This window comes from Etheostoma cragini, chromosome 13 (assembly GCF_013103735.1).
Source record: "Etheostoma cragini isolate CJK2018 chromosome 13, CSU_Ecrag_1.0, whole genome shotgun sequence".
NCBI classification, from domain to species: Eukaryota; Metazoa; Chordata; class Actinopteri; order Perciformes; family Percidae; genus Etheostoma; species Etheostoma cragini.
The window spans coordinates 16,679,922-16,698,583 of NC_048419.1; the positions used below are offsets into that span (position 1 = coordinate 16,679,922).

Genomic DNA, 18,662 nt, shown 5'->3' on the forward strand with positions numbered 1-18,662 from the left:
GTCCTCATGGAAAAACTAGTACAATTTGGCTTCAACAGCCTCTGGCCAGCATCTCATTCTGAGGAAAGATTTCTTTAAAAGAAAATACAAATTAAAAGATGTATAAAAACACAGATGCACTTTCTGCTTTAAGCATGAATTGTTTTATATAAAACAGCTTGTTTTATACACGACAGCGATATGTACAGGATATAAAACAAAGACAAAAATAGATCATTGCTGTTAATGAGAGCGCATAGGGAAGGGACAGGATAGTATTAATTTTTTAAAGACATTAGGGCCGAGTATGAAGTGTTCTGTGTGACATGAGTCAGAGCAACAACCTTTCTGATGGTTACAGAGTACTTGAGTCGTCCAGGATATAGCTGGACTCTGACTCTACCAGCCCCAGTGCCTTCCTCAGGCTGAATAATGGTCCTAGGTACCAGTTTATTGACAGACATCATCTAGCAACACTTTCAAAAAGTAATTTTGCTGTACCACTGTTCTCAGCAAACTTTATGGGTGATGTCAAGTGTCCAAAGGGGGGGGGGGGGGGGGGGGGGGGGGGGGGGGGGGGGGGGGGCATTTTCTAAGCCAAAACGGTGAAGATGTTTGGGAACGGCATCTAAAGAAAAGTTCTATTAATATTACATCCAACAGGACCATTTTGACTTGGATTTGTACAACTAGGATTTCAGCAGCATCAAGTGTCAAATCAAATGCCTTCAAGTGTGATTTACAAAAACCTCTCTTGTCAAATTATACTCGTCATATGTTAAGGAAAGTATGTTTGTATAATTTACAGTATTATACAAATAAAGAAGAAAAAATTTTAACAAATACTGTACATTCTACAGAAAAGCACTTTACTAGAACAAAAATACTATAAACAATAAGTTATTTCACTTCGGGGGGGGGGGGGGGAGATAGATAGATAGATAGATAGATAGAGACAAACCTTTAGTGGTCACTCTTTTGTGCCTTCTTTGTTTTCATAAACATGTCCATCTGGTCAATTACAATTAAATCATTTGACGATGCAAGACATTTGCAACCAAAAAAAGGTAACATAAATCAACAAGGGTGACAAAAAAACTGTACATGTAAAAATGTAAATACATTAACACCTTAAAAGCATATTAAACTGAGATTGATATGAAAAGTCAAAACAGCACAAGATTAGGTCAAATCCTAGTATATGGCTGGACCATGTGCTGGACCATGTGCTTAATTTTGGCCAAATTGTTACAGGGATAGTCAGTGGTGGTGTCTATAATGTGAATATAGATATTGTAATGTTTATCTGTTGTAGTTCCAGTGATATTTATTTGTTGTATACTCAAATTTGTACGAGTAGTTCCTTTCACCACACATCGGCCACTAAAGCGTTGTCTGCTACCTCTGAGCCTCCCCCCCGCCCCCAAGTATATTTAGAAATAGCCTCATGTAACTGCTGTTTGTGACTGCTTTTTCTAAACTACATAAGCCTACACACTGTGTGCCGTTCCTCTGCATGTAGCCTATACTCTGTGCTCCTGAGCCTATGCATTGAAACATGAAGCAGTGGCAGCAACAACCATGGATTGAGGAAATTAATCAGCTGATTGATGGGCAATTTGGAAGATAAGCGTTTGTTATGTTAATACGTTTTGAAAAGGCAATAGCCATTTGGGAAACGCCAACAATCAATTCCATCACCCACTCTGACCAATGGTGGAAGCCAAAAAGAAAGCAATCCCAAACAATTCTATAAAACATTCCATATTAACAGTTCTATTAGTAGAAGTAAATAAAAGTAGTAAAAACTAATTACAGTTGAATAAAGTAAACGCGATGGTAACTTAGCAGACAAAGCTGCCAAGAACAAGTTTCAATTGAAACCAAACAAGAACATTTGTGAGTCTTTTCACAAGGAAGTATAAACAAAAATGGGGAATATAATATTTTTGTGGTAATGAAAGTCAGACCCTGTGTTCAGAAACACATCCCCAGCTCCCAGATCAGTCAAAGGTGAAAGATTAAATCAATTAAACTTCTATTGCTATTAAGGAGCTTGTAAAGTGCAAATCTTATCAACCTTCTCAGATGTGCAAAAATATCTGGGTACAGATATGCACAGATGGACCAGAGAGGCCTGAAATCATGTAAACTAATTAATTAGCGAATTCCAGATTTAATTTACATACTTGCACCTAAGGGTCTCAAAAGCAGTTTGTCAACCTTATTGGTATTAAAAGCCTTTTAAAAACATTTTAGTTGTCAGGTTTAGGTTGAAACAAAGGCCACAAAATGGCTGTCAATACCATTGCACTACAGTCACAATATGCAAAACATGGATAAACGCACATGGATAATTTACGATACGCAACTAATTTCAAACCATTTTAAAAAGGGTAACACTAACTTCATGGCTGTTCTCTGGGAGCGGGGGGGCACTAGGATGATCTATAAAGCATGTCAGCCTCAGACACTGAATCGTACAGTATAGAAGGCATGAACGTCATCCATGTGCTAGTGATACCCTGTTTACACTGAAACAAACAGGATGGTGAAATAAACAAGAACCAACCACTAGACATGTTAACTCTACTGAAGGCTTTGTTAGTTACGTCCATTCAAAGCATGTGTTATAGGCAGGTAAATATCTTACCAGAAGGCTAAGGCTAAGTACAAACAGACTGATAAAAACAGAACCCATGGCCAGAAAGTGGCTTTGTCAGTGTCTAGCCATCAAGTTAATCAGCCTCCAAGTCAGAGGTAAGATGTTTGGGTGGCGCTTTCTTGCCTCTCCTCCCTTTAAACCCAGGGCTGCGTTCCAAGCCGCCTCCATTGCAGCATTTTGCTGCCAGTTCAACCAGACTGCCAAAATGAGTGTAGATGCTCTGGCAACACTCCCCAGGTCTACGTCAATGTGCATCAGGGGCTGCTGCCTACTTCCACGTCACTGTCGTTAGGAGCGCCCTTGTAAATCGGGCTTTTGGTCTGCAGCGCAGGCTCGTATTTGCGTGGGGAGGACCTTTTGGCAGCTTCACTGCTGTTCCTAATACCATAGAGGAAGTAGATGGCGAAACCTGGAGGGTAGGAGAGAGGCAACAAGAAGTTACAAAACAGTCACATGAATAGCGCTAGAAATAAAAACATGATTAGTAATTTTTAAATGTACCGATAAGCATCCAGACGGCAAATCGGCACCATGTACCCCGGTCCAGCTGCATCATGAGGTAGAGGTTAACAAAAACACTGAAAAGGGGCAACCAGGGAAGCAGAGGGACCTTGACAGGACAAAGAAATGAAGGATGTCAAAAATCAACATAACTATTTTAAATGTACCCGGTTCTAGTCAAAACACCACTTAGTAAACAAATCAGAGAACAATGTGTGCCAAGGTAAATAGGACGTGGGCATTGAGCCACTGAGTCACTAACAATGTAAAAATTGCCTAAACAGAAAAAAATCTTTAGGGTCTGATCGTTACCTTGAAGTTGAGAGCCTCTTTGCTTTCAGGCTGCCTGCAGATGATGATGAGACAGACGATACAGAGCAGAGTCAAGATGACACAGGGCACCACAACTGCTGGATGCCCGGCCTGCAGCATTGTGAGACAGTTGGCCAGGATGATGCACAGAACAGTGATAAAAACCGCTGCAGAGGCAAGAAAGAGAAAGTTATTTAGAATGGAGTTTTATTTGTTTGCGGCAAGTTTTATTTGCCGTTTAAAAACTGCATTTATCAGCGGAGACAAGTCCTCAACTTTCCTTCAATCTTTAGATTTCTCCCAGACACACTTACAAATAATAGCAGTGGTGGCATAGACAATATTCCCGGAGGTCTGCGTCGGGTTCTTTCCACTTGGGCAGAAGAGCAGCTTGGCGGAGAAGGCCTCTCGGAGTGGTCTCTCTTCCGTCTCCATGCCGTACTCGTCACCGCTGTCCCCTCCCCTTACGGCGACCTTCTCCCCTTCCACCAGCTCCACCAGCTTCTCCATCTGGCTCGAGGAAGTCAAGCTGCCTGGCTGGTACCTGTGGAGGGAGCAAAGTATATATCAGAGTGAGATTACTTTATCTGTACACAGATTAAGACACAACTATTACTTAAAACTGGCTTCATTTATACTTAATGATATAAGTGCAGCAGCTGCTTGAGAGTATTTAACACAAGATTACAAAATCAGACTCAACTTTAAGAGTGTGGTTGTATAGAATAAAAAAGGTACTTACCTGAGGATGAGGACACAGATGGCCACTAAAGAGTAGGCCAACAGAGTTCCAATGGACATGAGGTCAACCAGAGCTGCCAGGTCAAAAAGGAATGCCATCAGAGCTGTAAGAAGAAGTAAAAACTGAATTAAACATTTGCACTGCCACACCGGAACTAGGATCCTTCTGAGGAACTAAAACTCACTGCGTTTAGACCGCAGGGATCAGGGTATAAGTTTAGGATATTTTTTAGAGCTGAGCAAATATGTATGTATTTTTTTTTTATACATTACCTGTTCTATTATTTTCCTTTACCCACTTAGTAATTATATCCACATTGCTGATGATTATTTGTGTGTGTGTGTGTGTGTGTGTGTGTGTGTGTGTGTGTTTGTGTGTGTGTGTGTGTGTGAGTGAGAGTGTGAGAGAGTGAGTGAGTGAGTGAGAGAGAGAGAGAGACTTTGCAGGTTCAGCAGTAAACAAGGTAGAAGGCTTCTCTAGTATCAACTTATGACCATTTTAGGACAAGTTCAAGAGAAGAACATTTGTTATTTGACAGCATTAATAGAAAATGTATTGTTGTCTTCCCGACTCATTTAAAAAATGACCAAGAAAAAGAGAGATCGCACAAGCTTGCACCACACAACTATCTCAGGCTTATGAACTTTATTGTTTATTTGTATTTTTAACTAAATTGAGCTAAAAGTTTTTAAAAGAGAAAAGAAAAAAAGTGGTGAGTACTCATGACTAAATCTGATAAGAGCACGTACCCATCGCCCTACCGTAATAGTCGCCTATGCAAATCAATGCATCTATGTTAAAACACGTCCCGGAAATGACTAGCGGGATGAACGTAATGAACACCTCTCAAAATCTTTAAAAAAAACTGACCTTTGACAAAAAATTGCCTAAAATGTGTTCAGAAACACATTTTCCTGAACTATTTATATAAAGTACAAGATTGTATTTTAAAGAGAATTTTGGTGATTATGGCCACATTATGCATTCGTCATTTCCGGTTTTTAATTTTTGGGCGAGAATACAGATTAGCGTTGCCTGCTGTTATGGAGACGTATTATGGCTTGTGCATGTGCAGAACATACGCTCAAATCAGCGTCGCTTCGGAGTGTTCCGAGGCCCTTTTTGGACCAACAGGAGCCGAATGATCAGCCCGACTGCCTTTTCTGCCCATGGTCGGCTGTTGGCTTGGTGCGTCAGGGCCAATATGTGTCAGCAAAATTATTTTCCTACTCTTCACATTCTTAAGACCGCGATGGAAATAGACAACAATGGGCTGAAGGTACCTTTTAGTTCTTTCACAATAGATCCCAGAATCTTGTGTTGAAACTACCTAAAAAACTATAAAACAGCTCTAAACAGACTTTACAGCTCAGGATAGAAACAGCAAACACAGCCTGCTGGCCTGAAGCAACGAGCTGCAAACATGACAAGAAAGATACACAGGTAAATATAAACACACAGACAAGAAAACATGAAAAACACACAAATAGAGGCAGTGAGATTACCTGCAACAACGCCAGAAGCGATGGTAGCCAGGAGAGGAGTCTTTGTGCGAGCGTCGATCCTAGACAGAATACGGAACAGCAGTCCATCCTCCGCCATGGCGTAGATAACACGGGGCATGGGGAACATAGAGCCTAGGAGACTGAGAGAAGATAGATAGTATCAAACTTTAATATTAAAAAGCTTTATTTGTAGTGTTATGTTAAGAACACACTGTGGCAAGAATGCAATTTAACTCCTTACCTGGTGGACAGAGCGCAGAGAGAGCCCACAGCCACAATGTATCTGGCAGGAGCCCAGCCAACATAGCTGAAGGCCTCAGGCAAAGGACTCTGGGAGTTTAGCTGATAGTATGGCATCATGAGGGTTAGAGCGGCAGAAACACCAAAATAGGCAAAAAAACAGATCAGCAGCGAGGCAACAATGCCAACGGGTATGGAACGCATTGGGTTCTTTGCTTCTTCGCCTGAGGACAATGAATGAAAGAAAAAGGATTAGTTGAAAGTGATCACATGGAACAGGGAAAGAAACACTTAATCATGTTTTCCAACACGTGAGATTTTGTGCTTGTTGTCATAAAGCACACGTCAATGTGTTGCTGTCTTCAGTCACCAGACCAGCATTGTTCAAAGATAATGTGGAAAAAAAATATTAACCTTGCCAGATGTACTTCTACAATATTGAATGAAAACCCAGTTTCAAAACGTGTTCCACTTTGCGCGTGTGTGTGTGTGTGTGTGTCTGTATAATGTTATATGGGTGTTTCTGTAAACCCTTTCTTTACATCACTTATCAGGGAAATGTTACAACCACTCACTTGTTGTGGCGATGCAGTCAAAGCCCACAAAGGCGTAGAAGCAGGTGGCAGCACCAGACAGGATTCCAGTCAGGCCAAATGGAGCAAAGCCACCCACGCCAAATTCCTCCTCGACCCTGAGTGGCAAAGGACAAGATGCACAGTTTAACAATCAAACAGGTAAAATGGTAAAACCATGACTTAATTTGCTGGTAACTGTCAAATACGGACTTAGTAAGCCTGCTGCTGTTGGTGCCGTTGGTGCTGTTGATGCCGTTTATGAAGCTTTCATAGTCTTCTTTAGTCAGGTTCCAGTTGGCTGTGTCTCCCTTAACAAAGCCAGAGATGATAACAAAGCCCAGAACCACCAGATTGATGCCGGTGAAGATCTTATTCACCAGTGCTGATTCGTTCACGCCAAAGGCCAGAAGTCCTGAGGGCAAGACATGAGGAGATAGAATTCATATTCCAGCACCAATAACAACACGTCCTGATATGTGGGTGGATGTGTTTGTACTTCATAACGTCCAAGATGCCAACATTAGTCGGCAACACCAATCCACCAATTATCTATTTCTAACACTGCTAGTGGCCTGTCACACTAGGTGCAATATTAGTGGGACAACTGTTCTGGTTCTTAAGCAGCGTTTTTCATACAATGCTAACAATGGTTAATGTGGACTGCATTAACTAAACACAGTTTAACGACACATTTATAAAAAGCTACGGAGCTTAATCTGTATCACAAACTTTTGTCGGAGCTTGCATTTGTTAATGAGTTGCAAGCCAATTTCAACCAAAGAGAGATGTTCCTTCCTCAGATTTTTAATTAAAGCTTTAGGAATTGGTAAAACTTTCAGTATTTAAGTGTATGACTTTAAAAAAATTAAAAAAGTGTTTCTAAATGAATCATCTTGCAATATCTCATTTATCCTTTGACCACTAAAGACAGACACACAGATACTTTATCCCAAAGAAAATTTTAGTATGAATAAATAACTAAATAATGACTGATGATGAGCTGAGGTAACTCACCAGTGAGCAGCAGGACCAGGATGAGGGCGAACAGGTCGGGGTACTTTGCCAGCACCTGCCCTGGCACCTCCATTGTCATGGAGGCTTTAAAGAAGTCAGAGATCTTTTGCTCAACTAAACTGTCGAATGTTGAGCTCCATGCCCTGGCCACACTGGCCGTACCTAGAAGAGAAGGCAGAAACTTGTATGTCAACAGTGTGGTGACTGGGCGACTCGTCCTTTCCATGGTTCTTTGGTTTCCAACTTGTGATTTTGGCACACATAAAAATGCATTTGGAAACAACATAAAAAGCACTGCAACAACTCCACTGAGACTTTTGAAAGCTCACCTATTACATAGGAGAGGATTAGGTTCCAGCCTGTGATAAAGGCCATGATTTCGCCAACGGTCACATAGCTGTACAGGTATGCGGAACCTGTTTTGGGAACACGGGCGCCAAATTCAGCGTAGCACAGGCCGGCCAACATAGAGGACAGAGCAGCGATGAGGAAGCAGAGGACAATAGCAGGTCCTGCCTTTTCACGGGCAACCTCGCCAGCGAGGATGTAGACACCGGCGCCGAGTGTGGAGCCCACCCCCAAAGCAATGAGGTCCAGGGTGGACAGGCAGCGGGCGAATCGGGTCTCTTCACCAGAGCAGTCTAATGCCCGGCGACGCAGCAGGATTTTTCCAAAGTTGGACAGCTTGTTTGCCATATTTGCTGTGACTGTGTGTGGGCGCTGAACCACGCTATGCGATTTTAATTCTTACAGTGTGGGTGTGTGTGATTGACACAGCTTAAACAGAACACCTGTAACTGTTCTGAGAGTAAAAGTACTTTGAGCAGAGGGTTAGGTCGAAGCCCTTGTTTATTATTGGTCCTTTGGTGAGGTCCGCTGAATGAGGCAAGAGTCACAGAACAGGATGTGGCAGGTCCGTGGTTGCAGTGGTTTTGCAACAGCAGATTAGGACCTGTGAGAAAACACAACAAGAAAACAAGATTTTAAAACAGGGAACTATTCAGTAATTGCCAAAGCTTACATTTCACAGTGTTTGGCATTGTGAGAAGGGGATTACACCCTAATTTCTTTCCAGAAACGGTACAAAAATTGTAGGGAAACCATGACAGGGTTAAAAAAAGAAGACAACGCAGAAATACTCAAAGAATACCAACCTCAACGTTTTCTCTCCCATCTGGGCTATACAAATACTTAAAAGTATTGACTGTCAAGTTTATTTGTGATGATATATATCACACAACACATGAGTGGGGTTTATCTACATTCCATGTGAACCCAGGTAGCAGTGATATGGGATACATTTCTGGAATATTCCTTTCTAGGACTTCACAATTCTAGCCAAAATGATAATCACGATTATTCTGAGCAATCTTGTGATTGCGATTATTTGTTGATTTTAACCAAAACAATTTTTTTTTGTCACATAGGCTGTTTAAACCTGCTTTCACATCTATATTATGCTAGTTGCATTCAATAAGTTCTTCTGTGTTCTTTGCCGTGGCGGCCGCGATAGCAGAGTTACCCACGGAAACAGTGGTACTTAACATACTTAACAATATACAGCTGTGTTGTAAAAAAAATTTAAACTGTAGACAAATGTCAGAAGTGTGGACCGGCGCTCTATGGCGGGGCTGCGCGGAGAGTAAGAGGAGAGAGAGTACAGAGATCCAACACAGGCACGGCTTTACAGAGGAAATGGGTCATGCAACGCAAAATTAAACCATATCGATACAAACAACATTGCAGCGGATGCGGGGACATTAGCACCAGTGCACTAGAAGAGCTAACAGCTAACAGACGTTAACTAGCACCGACTGACACTGGTCACTGCTGTTGTCTGAAAAACTACACAGACGGGACAAAATGTTGCGTTTACTGGTAAACTGGTAAACCTTGAGACCGTCGTATAACCGACTGCTATCTCATGACTTTTCCTCCAGTTACTCTGTCCTCTGTGACTGTCTACATCTAGAAACTAAGCTGCGCGATGCAGGGAACAACTTTGACTGGCCCATGATCAGACAGTGGTTTACAGAGTGGTGGGCTTTTGGCTTTGTAAAAAAAACTAAACAAAAAAAACGGAGCGTTGTATGAAATGACGTTTAAAAAAATACAAATTAAAATCGCTCGATCACGCAAATTTGATTGTGGGAAGTCAAAATTGTGATCGTGATTAAAATTCCATTCAAAAATTGTGCAGCCCTAAATACATGTACATGAGCAAAATACATGTTTCACAATACGAGCACCTGCCTAAATACCAGTTATGCAACTTCCAGGAAAGTCATACTTAATAGAATGGTAACACGTCATGAGACGCAGGAGGCACAGAGGAATCTCAAGACAAAAGAAAACTTAATTATATCCCACTTCATTTTGACTCAACAAATAAACCATAGTACCACAGTACACATCCATATAAAAACACAAGAATACCATGTCTAATTCCTCACACCTTCCTTGCTGCGAAAAAGAGCACTCTGCTATCTAGGTTATGTTTTTTCAGCAAAGAGGCCGACAGAGAGAAGCCTGGGAAAGGCTGAGGCTCTGAAAGGATGAGATGGTTTAATTCTGCAAGATAATATCAACAAGGGAGAGGAGGACAGCGTGAGCTAGCAGCTCGATAAGGTGATCCAGCTGCACCTGGAGGGTGATATACAGATACAATACATTGCAAATATAAAAACAGACCCTTACCCTACATGAAAACTACAAGTTCAAATAACTAACAATTTACCCTTGAAATGTAATTAGTACCATAGTTCTTTCATCATTTTTATGAGAACTTTGTAATCACAAAGTCACCTTTAAAAGCAACGTTTTACTTTAACCTTACTGTGTGTCAAAATGATTCTGGGTGTGATAATTGTTACGGTTCCTTAATATAATGGTTTGTACTGTATTTTCATTGATTACTGTCCCGTGAATTATCAATGATTTGAAAAACAAAATCCACACAAACAAAACTATCCTCAAGGACAGTGGCAACACATTTTACGTCAGCAGTAATGGGCTTATCAAGTTTATACCAGTTCCTGCAAAACACACCATGCACATACACGCAAGCACCGCTCATAACAGGCCAAGGACACCGCACATCCGACCAGAAGAACAGACACAATGTTTGTCTTTGGAGGCGGTCAGATTCCATGATGGATCAACCCACGCAGACAGGTTTGACGTAAATCATAAATTGAATAACTTGCAGTGACGTGAAGGCTGAAATCTAACATGATACATCCCACGAAACATTTTGTATGAAACATGGGCCGGTTTCAACAACTAAAAGTCATGGGCTCTAACATACTAAACTAGTACTACTAGTGAAGTTTAAGGCTTTTGGGTTTGTAGAGGTTATTTGGAAAAGAGAAATCCTGGTGCTTTAACAGGTTACGCCAGTTGGTCTGCATTGATGATCTGCTCGACCAAGATTACGCTATGTACTCGCAGAGGCAGCTGCTCCTGCTGAGTGACTCATTCAAATTAAATATACTTCATCGGTGTTCTCTAACACTAATTTTAGGACCCAAGACTCATTCTGTAGGTCAGTGCTTTTTTTAGAGGTGTCATTCTGAAGGGTTAAAAATGCCATTAAATAAAAGCTACTTCATAACTTTAACTCTGGAATGTTCATGAAGAGCCACAGTACAACACTGAGACACACTTTACACATAGTGTGTAAAGCAAGTGTGAATGTCTGTCATTAACAATCCAGTATTTGCCTTAGTCAAAATGGCTCTGGGCTTTGCATTTTCACATTTCTTTATTATGGTGTTATGTCTGCGTTTGATTACTTCACACTTTCTCCGGCATCACAGGGATCATTAGCCTTTTATTTTGGTAAAGTAATTTTTGGAGATAAAAATGTACAGTGATGAATATCAGTACTCATTTTGCAAGAAATGCCAGATGGATTAAAAGTTGCATCACATTGTTACATTGAGGTTATACATGTAGGCACGGGCGAGTCTCAGCAAAGCCTAGCTTCTAAAGTCAAGGGCGAGGCAAAGTTCTGATCTGCAAATACTAGGTAAAGGAAGGGGAAATTGTTTAGCATGAATGGAATGAGGTGAAGCAGTGTAAACGGCAATACTGCACCTAGTCTGAAGCTATCAATGCAGTGATACCGGATGCCTTGGTGTAAGTGCTGAGAAGAAGCAGACACATTTCAGACCCATCAGTCACTTCACCAGTCAGGCAGCAAAGAGAAGAAGTGAAACCCTAACAACAAAAACTAGGTTGACTGTGTGGTAGGCCTGCACGATTAATTGGTATAAAATTGTAATCTCGATTCACCCTTGTTCACAATGTAATTTTTAAATAACTTATTTTTTTAAATTATTAATTTAAAAGTCGTTATTTTTTATTATTTGATTTTGATTCTCATTTAAGTTTTCGAGGTAACTGGATCACAAACACGACTACTTTCTTCTGTGAGTTTTAAACACAGACTGCATGAAACAGGTTGTAAAGCACTCCCAAGAGCTGCAATGCTCTCCCTTCTCTTCATTAGGGCCTCTATGTTTGCAGGCTTGTGGTGATACACAATGTGCTGTAGGCGCCAAAAAAAAAAAAAAAAATCTGTTTGGTACCTCCAATTTGTTTTGTTTTCATGTGTGCATTAAACATTACACTTTGTGAGAAAAAAAAAGAAAAGAAAAAAGAATTGTGGCAGAGAATAGTGACGGGCTTTTGTGTGGCACTGTGTCACTGCAGTCATCTACCTGGATCAGAGGTTAGGCAAAAATGTTTTTTCACACTTATTTAACGCTTGAAACCAAGGATGAGGGAAGGGGGCGAAGAGTGCACACGGCCTTTATGGTGTATTTTTATTGCGCTGTCAAATTTTCTTACATTGTGTCCTGTTAAAACCCAGGTTAAAGTACTGCTTCAGGCAGAACATGGTTGCGCCGCTATTTCCTTTGAAGCAGTTATCACTGGTTTGTTTTATTTAGACAGATTTCTTTTATTATTATGAATTTTTGTTTAAGGGAAGAAGTAAAAAAGTATTTTTCGCTGTAAATTATGTTACGGTCTAACTTTGGCCTTTTCTTTTTCAGTGCACGCAGGATACAAGCTCTCACAATGTTTCAGTACAACGACAACATCTATTAATACCAACAACAACATTACCTATTTATCAAAGCTCTTATAGTCTTACAATTTCAAAAGAAAATATCCTGCCTGATACAGTAAAGTGTTGGGAGAAAAAAAAGACAAACACTGTCAAACAATGAAATACAAACAACAAAGAGAGCACCCAACAATAAACCTTCAGCCCTCTGGAGACTGATGGGAAACTGATACATAGTGACTATTCTCCCACTCCCCACTTGGTGTGACATTCCAGTAGCGCTTTCCACTCACACACCAGGAACTGAGATCTGAGAGTGGCTACTAAACTACTGTGCACAGCTGGCTGTGATCTCCTCGGGGGTCCGAACCAACACCGCACACACCTTCACCAAGCAAGACAAAAGTGCTCAACTGAAACTATGCAAACTGTAAAAGCATTCTTAACATTGGGACAATTTCATTCTTGACGGAAAATGAATCAAATAAAAAAGTCATGGATATTTATTTGTTGGGAAATGTCTTTGTATTTTCCTTTCAAAGTAGGATTTTCTTTCATGTCTACAGGCACCTTAAGGTTACAAAAATGTGGACCTGCTTGCTGTATGACCTCACTTAAGGGTGGTCTCAGAGTAGATGCTGGAGCCACCTCTACCCTAGTCAACGCAGTCACGTCCGCTAGCTACTAATCTTTTCCTTGTGGTTTTCACGAGGGGTGCCCGTTTGTGTAAGGGGGGCCGATTTACTGTATGCCAGGTTGCACCGAGGTGTGTTTCAGGAATGCATCGTCGGCAAGCTTCTCCACCTAACAACCCACACACACACACACACACACACCTACATTAAAACCAGTGTGCTGCCTGAAGCCATTTTCTGTTCTTTTTCTGAATATGAATAAACCTTGTAGGGAAATATTACATGTTGAAAAGATGATTTAGGTTTTGTTCTTTTCAACTTTCTTGTGCAACATCACAACCGGAGTACATTCAAGTTCTTAAAAAATGGGACGCACTAATAAAAGGCTCTTAATGTTGAAGGCCTATGACCAACGACTTGGGCCAACAGTTCTCCGGTAACAACAGGCTTCTGGGATAATGGTCCTGTTACTTGACTTAGCATGGCTGCAACTGCTGCCACGGACTCTAAGAGGATTATTCGGGGAAGTGACAAACCAGCTAACCTCATTATAGTTTGTCGCTGCTTCTCATTCTATTGATACAAACAACACATGGCTTTGTTTTGACTGCCACCTTAGACGACACAACAACAACGCTCTATGGTTATATAACCAGACACGTTTTTCTGCCATATAATAGTAGTATTGTCAAATAGTAATAGTTATCCCATGCAAAATGGAAACTTTCCTTTAGCCACAAATTTCTGCAAAAAACTGCTCCCATGTTAAACCAAAAACATGTACCTGAATTATTCCAAAATTCTCCACCTCATGTTTCTGATATTAGTCTCAAAATTCTGAAATGCCATAAATAGTTACAAATGAGTTTTTGTCATTATCTGCTGCTTTTACGGAGCTTAAGCTTTTGTTCTGAAAAGTAAAAAACTGAAATGTATTTCAATGCACTCAAAATGTGCATTGAAATACAGTACAAAACTTTAGATTCACGGAACACGCACTGTCAGTCTATCCCCAATAATATTAACTTTACTTTTATCTGTGGGGCCAGCAGCTGAACAGAGGAAACAACATGTTCACTACTCTGTGGGGTTTATCCATTGAAAGGGATGAATATGACCTTGCGTAACCCTGGAAGATGTACCGTATCATGACAGGCCGTACAGTCAGAGAACCATTCTTCAAGCATCCCAAGCGCACACAATGGTTTTGTTTGAAGTTACAAACAGTATGTCTTTTGAGCAAAGAAATATGTTTGTATGTATAAGATACACTTTAGTTTCAGATAAGGCTGTATGTGTTTTGTTAATATGTGTGTAAACTAAAGTATGTGTGGACAGACCGACCACTGAGACTGAACTGAACGACCCTTTAAGTCACCTGGCTGAAAACCAGCATTCCTGCCAAAACTGCTCTGCGCTGTGAGATGGAATGTGAGGATCTGTTCACTTTCCCATCACCTTTTCCAACAGCATGAACAGAAGTACAAAAATACACATAAGAACAGATCAGCTTGACCCTTAAGAATTCAAAAATATGGCCAGATGGTATTGGCTGCTAGATGAGAAAAGATGAGGCCATGTATGCAGAAAACCGTAACAGCCGTGTTCCGTGTACTTTCCCAATCCAAGAATTGATTATGCTTTGACTAATAAGAAACTAGACTGGCAACTTTCCAAGCTTCTCCTAGAAATCTGTTCACAAAAAAAAAATATATATACACAAATCTGTAGTCAAAATCTTGACATTTTGATGCCAAAATGTACCAAGAACATATAAGACCCTGTAGACTGGTGACTTTAATTTAAAAAAAAAAAACGGTGTGGTGCACACCCTTCCTGTTACACACAAGTGTGATGTGATATCGGTTTAGCAACTGTTGTACTTTGCACCCAGGTTGGATAAAAAAAAAAAAACAACCAGACATCTTTTATCATTTTCAAAAATTGTAATGCCCTGGGAAATCTATGGCTGTTAACTTATCAACAATAAATACCGTAGTCAACTATCTATGGCAACAGCATTGACAAAACGTCATTTGGCCTTTAGGGGTTTTGTGTTTGTACTGAGTGTAAATTATATGGAATGCCATTTTATTCAATATTAAATGAATAAATACAAAAATAAAATAAATATGCCTTTGAAATACATCATGAAATAAATAATTTAAATATTTATATAAATATTAGTTAAATACATATATTAAAATGTTTTAATTTTAATTATTTCATGGCACTTATTTCAACAGACTTTCATTTCCTAATGCCACATTTATTTATTTCCCTCTATATTACCAATTATTACATGCAAATCAGGGGGCGTGGTTCTCGCTCCCATTCAGAACAGAGATCGGCAAAAAAAGGCTGGCAAAAATCGCCTATTCTGGGTTAACTGAACCACCAACTAGCGCAGACCTGACGGAGCAACGCGACCAGCAGTTTGCGGTGCCCTGCAACAACCCACAATCGTCTTATCTGGGGTAAATTCTGAGGTTCAGTTTAATGTGAATTAGGGCAGTCGTTTGCACGCTAGCTCACTTAACAACGCCTCAGCTAATGTTGCGTAAGCGGTGCCATGTCAGTTCTCCGACACTCCATCGTTCCGATCTCTCATTAATCCAAAAAATTCTCTTTGGTCTTCCAGCCCACTAGTCCGACGTCTCTTTGTTTTGAAAAGATAAACCCTCTGCTCAAACGCCCCATTGTTCCGGCCATATAGGCTTTTGTGGATCACCTCCCAAAAGGTAACGTAATCCCATTTGTACAGGTCATATCCCCTGACCAGTTGGCTATCCTAACCTTGGAGGTTGGAATAATGGAGCGTCTGAGAAATGGGCGGTCCCTGTGTTCACCTGCAGCGGATACAGACTGACTGGCAGCTTGCGGTGCTGTCAGGTCAGTGGTCGTTGGTGGTCTATTTACCCCAGAATAGGTGACTGTGTGCCGGGTACAGAGCCCTGTGAGCTGCCAGTTGTGTTGCTCCGTCAGGTCAGCGCTAGTTGATGGTTAAGTTACCCCAGAATAGGTGAGTGTGTGCTGGGTAGAGCCCCACGAGCTGCCGGTCATGGTGGACTCTCACTTTGTCAGACCCTTTTTTGTCCATGGCTCAGTTCTGAATGTGAGAAATAACCACGCCCCATGATTTGCATATAAGAATTGGAAATAACTAGAGGGAAATAAATGTGGATTTATTAAATAATAAACATGGGCTCATGAAATAAAAGTACCATGAAAAAAACTAAAAGTAAAATCTTTGAATATATTTAACTAATAATTCAGTTTAATGCAAATGTTCAAATTTATTTAATTATTTATGCATTTATAGCCTCATTACTATATTTTATGATGTATTTCAAAAGCATATTTATTCATTCATTTATGTATTTATTTATTAAATATGGAACACAACAGCATTCCATAGAATTAACCCTAGATTTAAAAAAAAAAATCCCAATCAGCTTTATTTGCCAGGTATGAGGACACATGAGGAATTTTGCTTTGGATCGTATTGCTCACAATGCGCTTACTCATACAAAACAAACAACGAAACAATATATACACTATAAACAGAAACAAGATAGACAGGTTGAGGCAATAATGCAATGAAGAGTGCAAAGTGTGCGCGAGTAAATTAATGAATTATTGCAATTAAATGAATTGAACCTGGCACGTCGACATGGAATGTCGTGTCTACCTGGTTAATGCAACAACCTCTCCACTCCATCACCTGACAAGCAGGTTTGGATCACATTGCACGTCCCTAGGATTCACCTCGACCATTGTAATTACTGGAGTGGCTTTAAAGCGGCTGACGCAACCACCTGGACCCAGATAACAGGCTCGTGAACATAAAGTTTAAGGATCAGGATTTGCCTTTGACGAAAATCGCGGATGTTGGGCATCAGATCTACTAAAAAAAGCTACATTCATTTACACTTAAAATAGCCATACTTACGGTCATTGTCATCTCTACTGGTCGCTTGTTCATCTGGCTGATAGTCTGTCAGTGAATAAGATAGCTACGTGGCTCCCGGCAGTTCTCGCGCGGTGCAAATGTTGCCATCAGAGATTACGGAAACAGCGTACACTGCTTCATGTAAACACAGAAATGGTGCTTGCCTGTGCCGATGACAGTTACTAGATACTTGAATTTGAACATCATGAGTTAATGTTGCGTCATCTCAGAGACAAATCTTGCACTATTAATTCCGTTTTGTGCAAGGATAATTTATTAGAATTTTAGAAATTCGGCGCTTCGGGATTTGAACCTAGCAGTATGGTTACCCACGCCTTGGTCACTCACACCAATACTAGCGGGGTGCGCTTAGCAAGGAGCGAAACAATGAATGAAAAACGCAAGTGAAAACATGGAAACGTGTCGCGAATGTATTTTTAAATCGGATTAAACCGTTTTCCACAACGGTCACCTCTTATGTAGCTAATGACCCGTTGGAACTAGCATTGTGGTTATTCGGGAACGCCTCTTACTATAAGCTCATTCCCATTAATCGCCTCACAAAACGTCAACTAACGTTACTGTGTCGAAACATTAGTATTTAATCTCAAACATAAACACCAACCAAAGATGAGGCACGCTATGTATATATGTAAACATTAACGTTAGTCCGCCAACACATCACAACACGAGGGAAGATTGCATCAGTCCACTTCCTACGTTACGAACTAGCTAGCTAAGTACAACACACGATACGGGCGGATAAAATGTCGTTAAAAAACGACTTGGGTTAAATGTAATGTTTAATTATATGAATGTGTGATAAAAGCCATTACCTTTAATGTCTTGAAGGCGATGTTGCCGTGAAAGCTGATGAAATATCCCGCTCGGTTGAGCGTGTGTGGTTTTGATCCGTCCTCTGGGAAGCGGGGTGTGTACAAATAAAGTGACGCAATGGAAGGTGGAGCCAGCGCGAGCCCTCCATTAATGAATGGAAATATAGACGTAAGAATAACTTTACGTTTCGGATAAGGTTGTAGTGCTCTTGTCAATAGACTACATAAGATATCCCGAGTGACAAAGAAAAAGAAGAAACAGAGTGTTTAAGACACAAAAAGTAAGCACTTTTAACACACAGACACTGTGCACGTGCGTTACCTTTCCCGTAGTAGGAATGCCCATATATAGAGATCTAGAGTCAGTGTCCGCCCTGGCTCCACTCTCTACGCTACATCCGCTGTTGCTTTGTTCCGCAGATTAAAAGAAAAGGAGGGAAAGACCAAAGTATTTCTTTCATGTGCATTTGCACTCAGCGACCCGGGAAAGCTAGAGGTTCAGTGGTGGTGAAAATGTAATTTTTTAAACATTTTACATCATCGTCATCGTCAAATATCATCTGGCCTGTGTATAATGGATTTCTGTGACATAATGCATGTACATGAGTGGGCACTAAAACCCATTTCAGTCT

General features: G+C 40.6%; 1 protein-coding gene and 1 long non-coding RNA gene across 3 annotated transcripts; one reads left to right on the forward strand and one right to left on the reverse strand.

Moving 5' to 3' along the window:
* Positions 1-1,361: 1,361 nt before the first annotated feature.
* Positions 1,362-18,275, reverse strand: slc7a3a (solute carrier family 7 member 3a). 2 transcript variants are annotated; one of them, XM_034891078.1, is made up of 12 exons: positions 18,031-18,275; positions 7,863-8,485; positions 7,534-7,695; positions 6,730-6,931; positions 6,520-6,635; positions 5,946-6,168; positions 5,705-5,844; positions 4,200-4,302; positions 3,772-4,001; positions 3,458-3,624; positions 3,146-3,254; positions 2,798-3,053 (listed from the first exon to the last, which is right to left on the reverse strand). In XM_034891078.1, the coding sequence occupies exons 2-12, from the start codon at positions 8,227-8,229 to the stop codon at positions 2,899-2,901; spliced, it is 1,974 nt and encodes a 657-aa protein (XP_034746969.1). In that variant the 5' UTR covers positions 8,230-8,485; positions 18,031-18,275; the 3' UTR covers positions 2,798-2,898. The 2 variants fall into 2 exon arrangements, with proteins under 2 accessions (XP_034746968.1, XP_034746969.1); XM_034891077.1 differs by lacking the exon at positions 18,031-18,275 and having other exon boundaries at positions 1,362-3,053; positions 7,863-8,229.
* Positions 6,549-7,220, forward strand: LOC117956154. The gene is made up of 2 exons (XR_004659190.1): positions 6,549-6,678; positions 6,807-7,220. It is a non-coding gene; the product is annotated as an uncharacterized LOC117956154 (long non-coding RNA).
* Positions 18,276-18,662: the final 387 nt, after the last annotated feature.

What these genes read in the sequence shown, in the direction of transcription:
- slc7a3a (XM_034891077.1), bottom strand. Translation starts at nt 8,229, where the DNA reads ATGGCAAACAAGCTGTCCAACTTTGGAAAAATCCTGCTGCGTCGCCGG. An exon ending in AATCCTCTCCTATGTAATAG is followed by an intron (nt 7,696 to 7,862) that starts GTGAGCTTTCAA and finishes CTTCTCTTCTAG; the next exon opens with GTACGGCCAGTGTGGCCAGG. An exon ending in TGCCACCACTGCTATTATTT is followed by an intron (nt 3,625 to 3,771) that starts GTAAGTGTGTCT and finishes TTGCCTCTGCAG; the next exon opens with CGGTTTTTATCACTGTTCTG.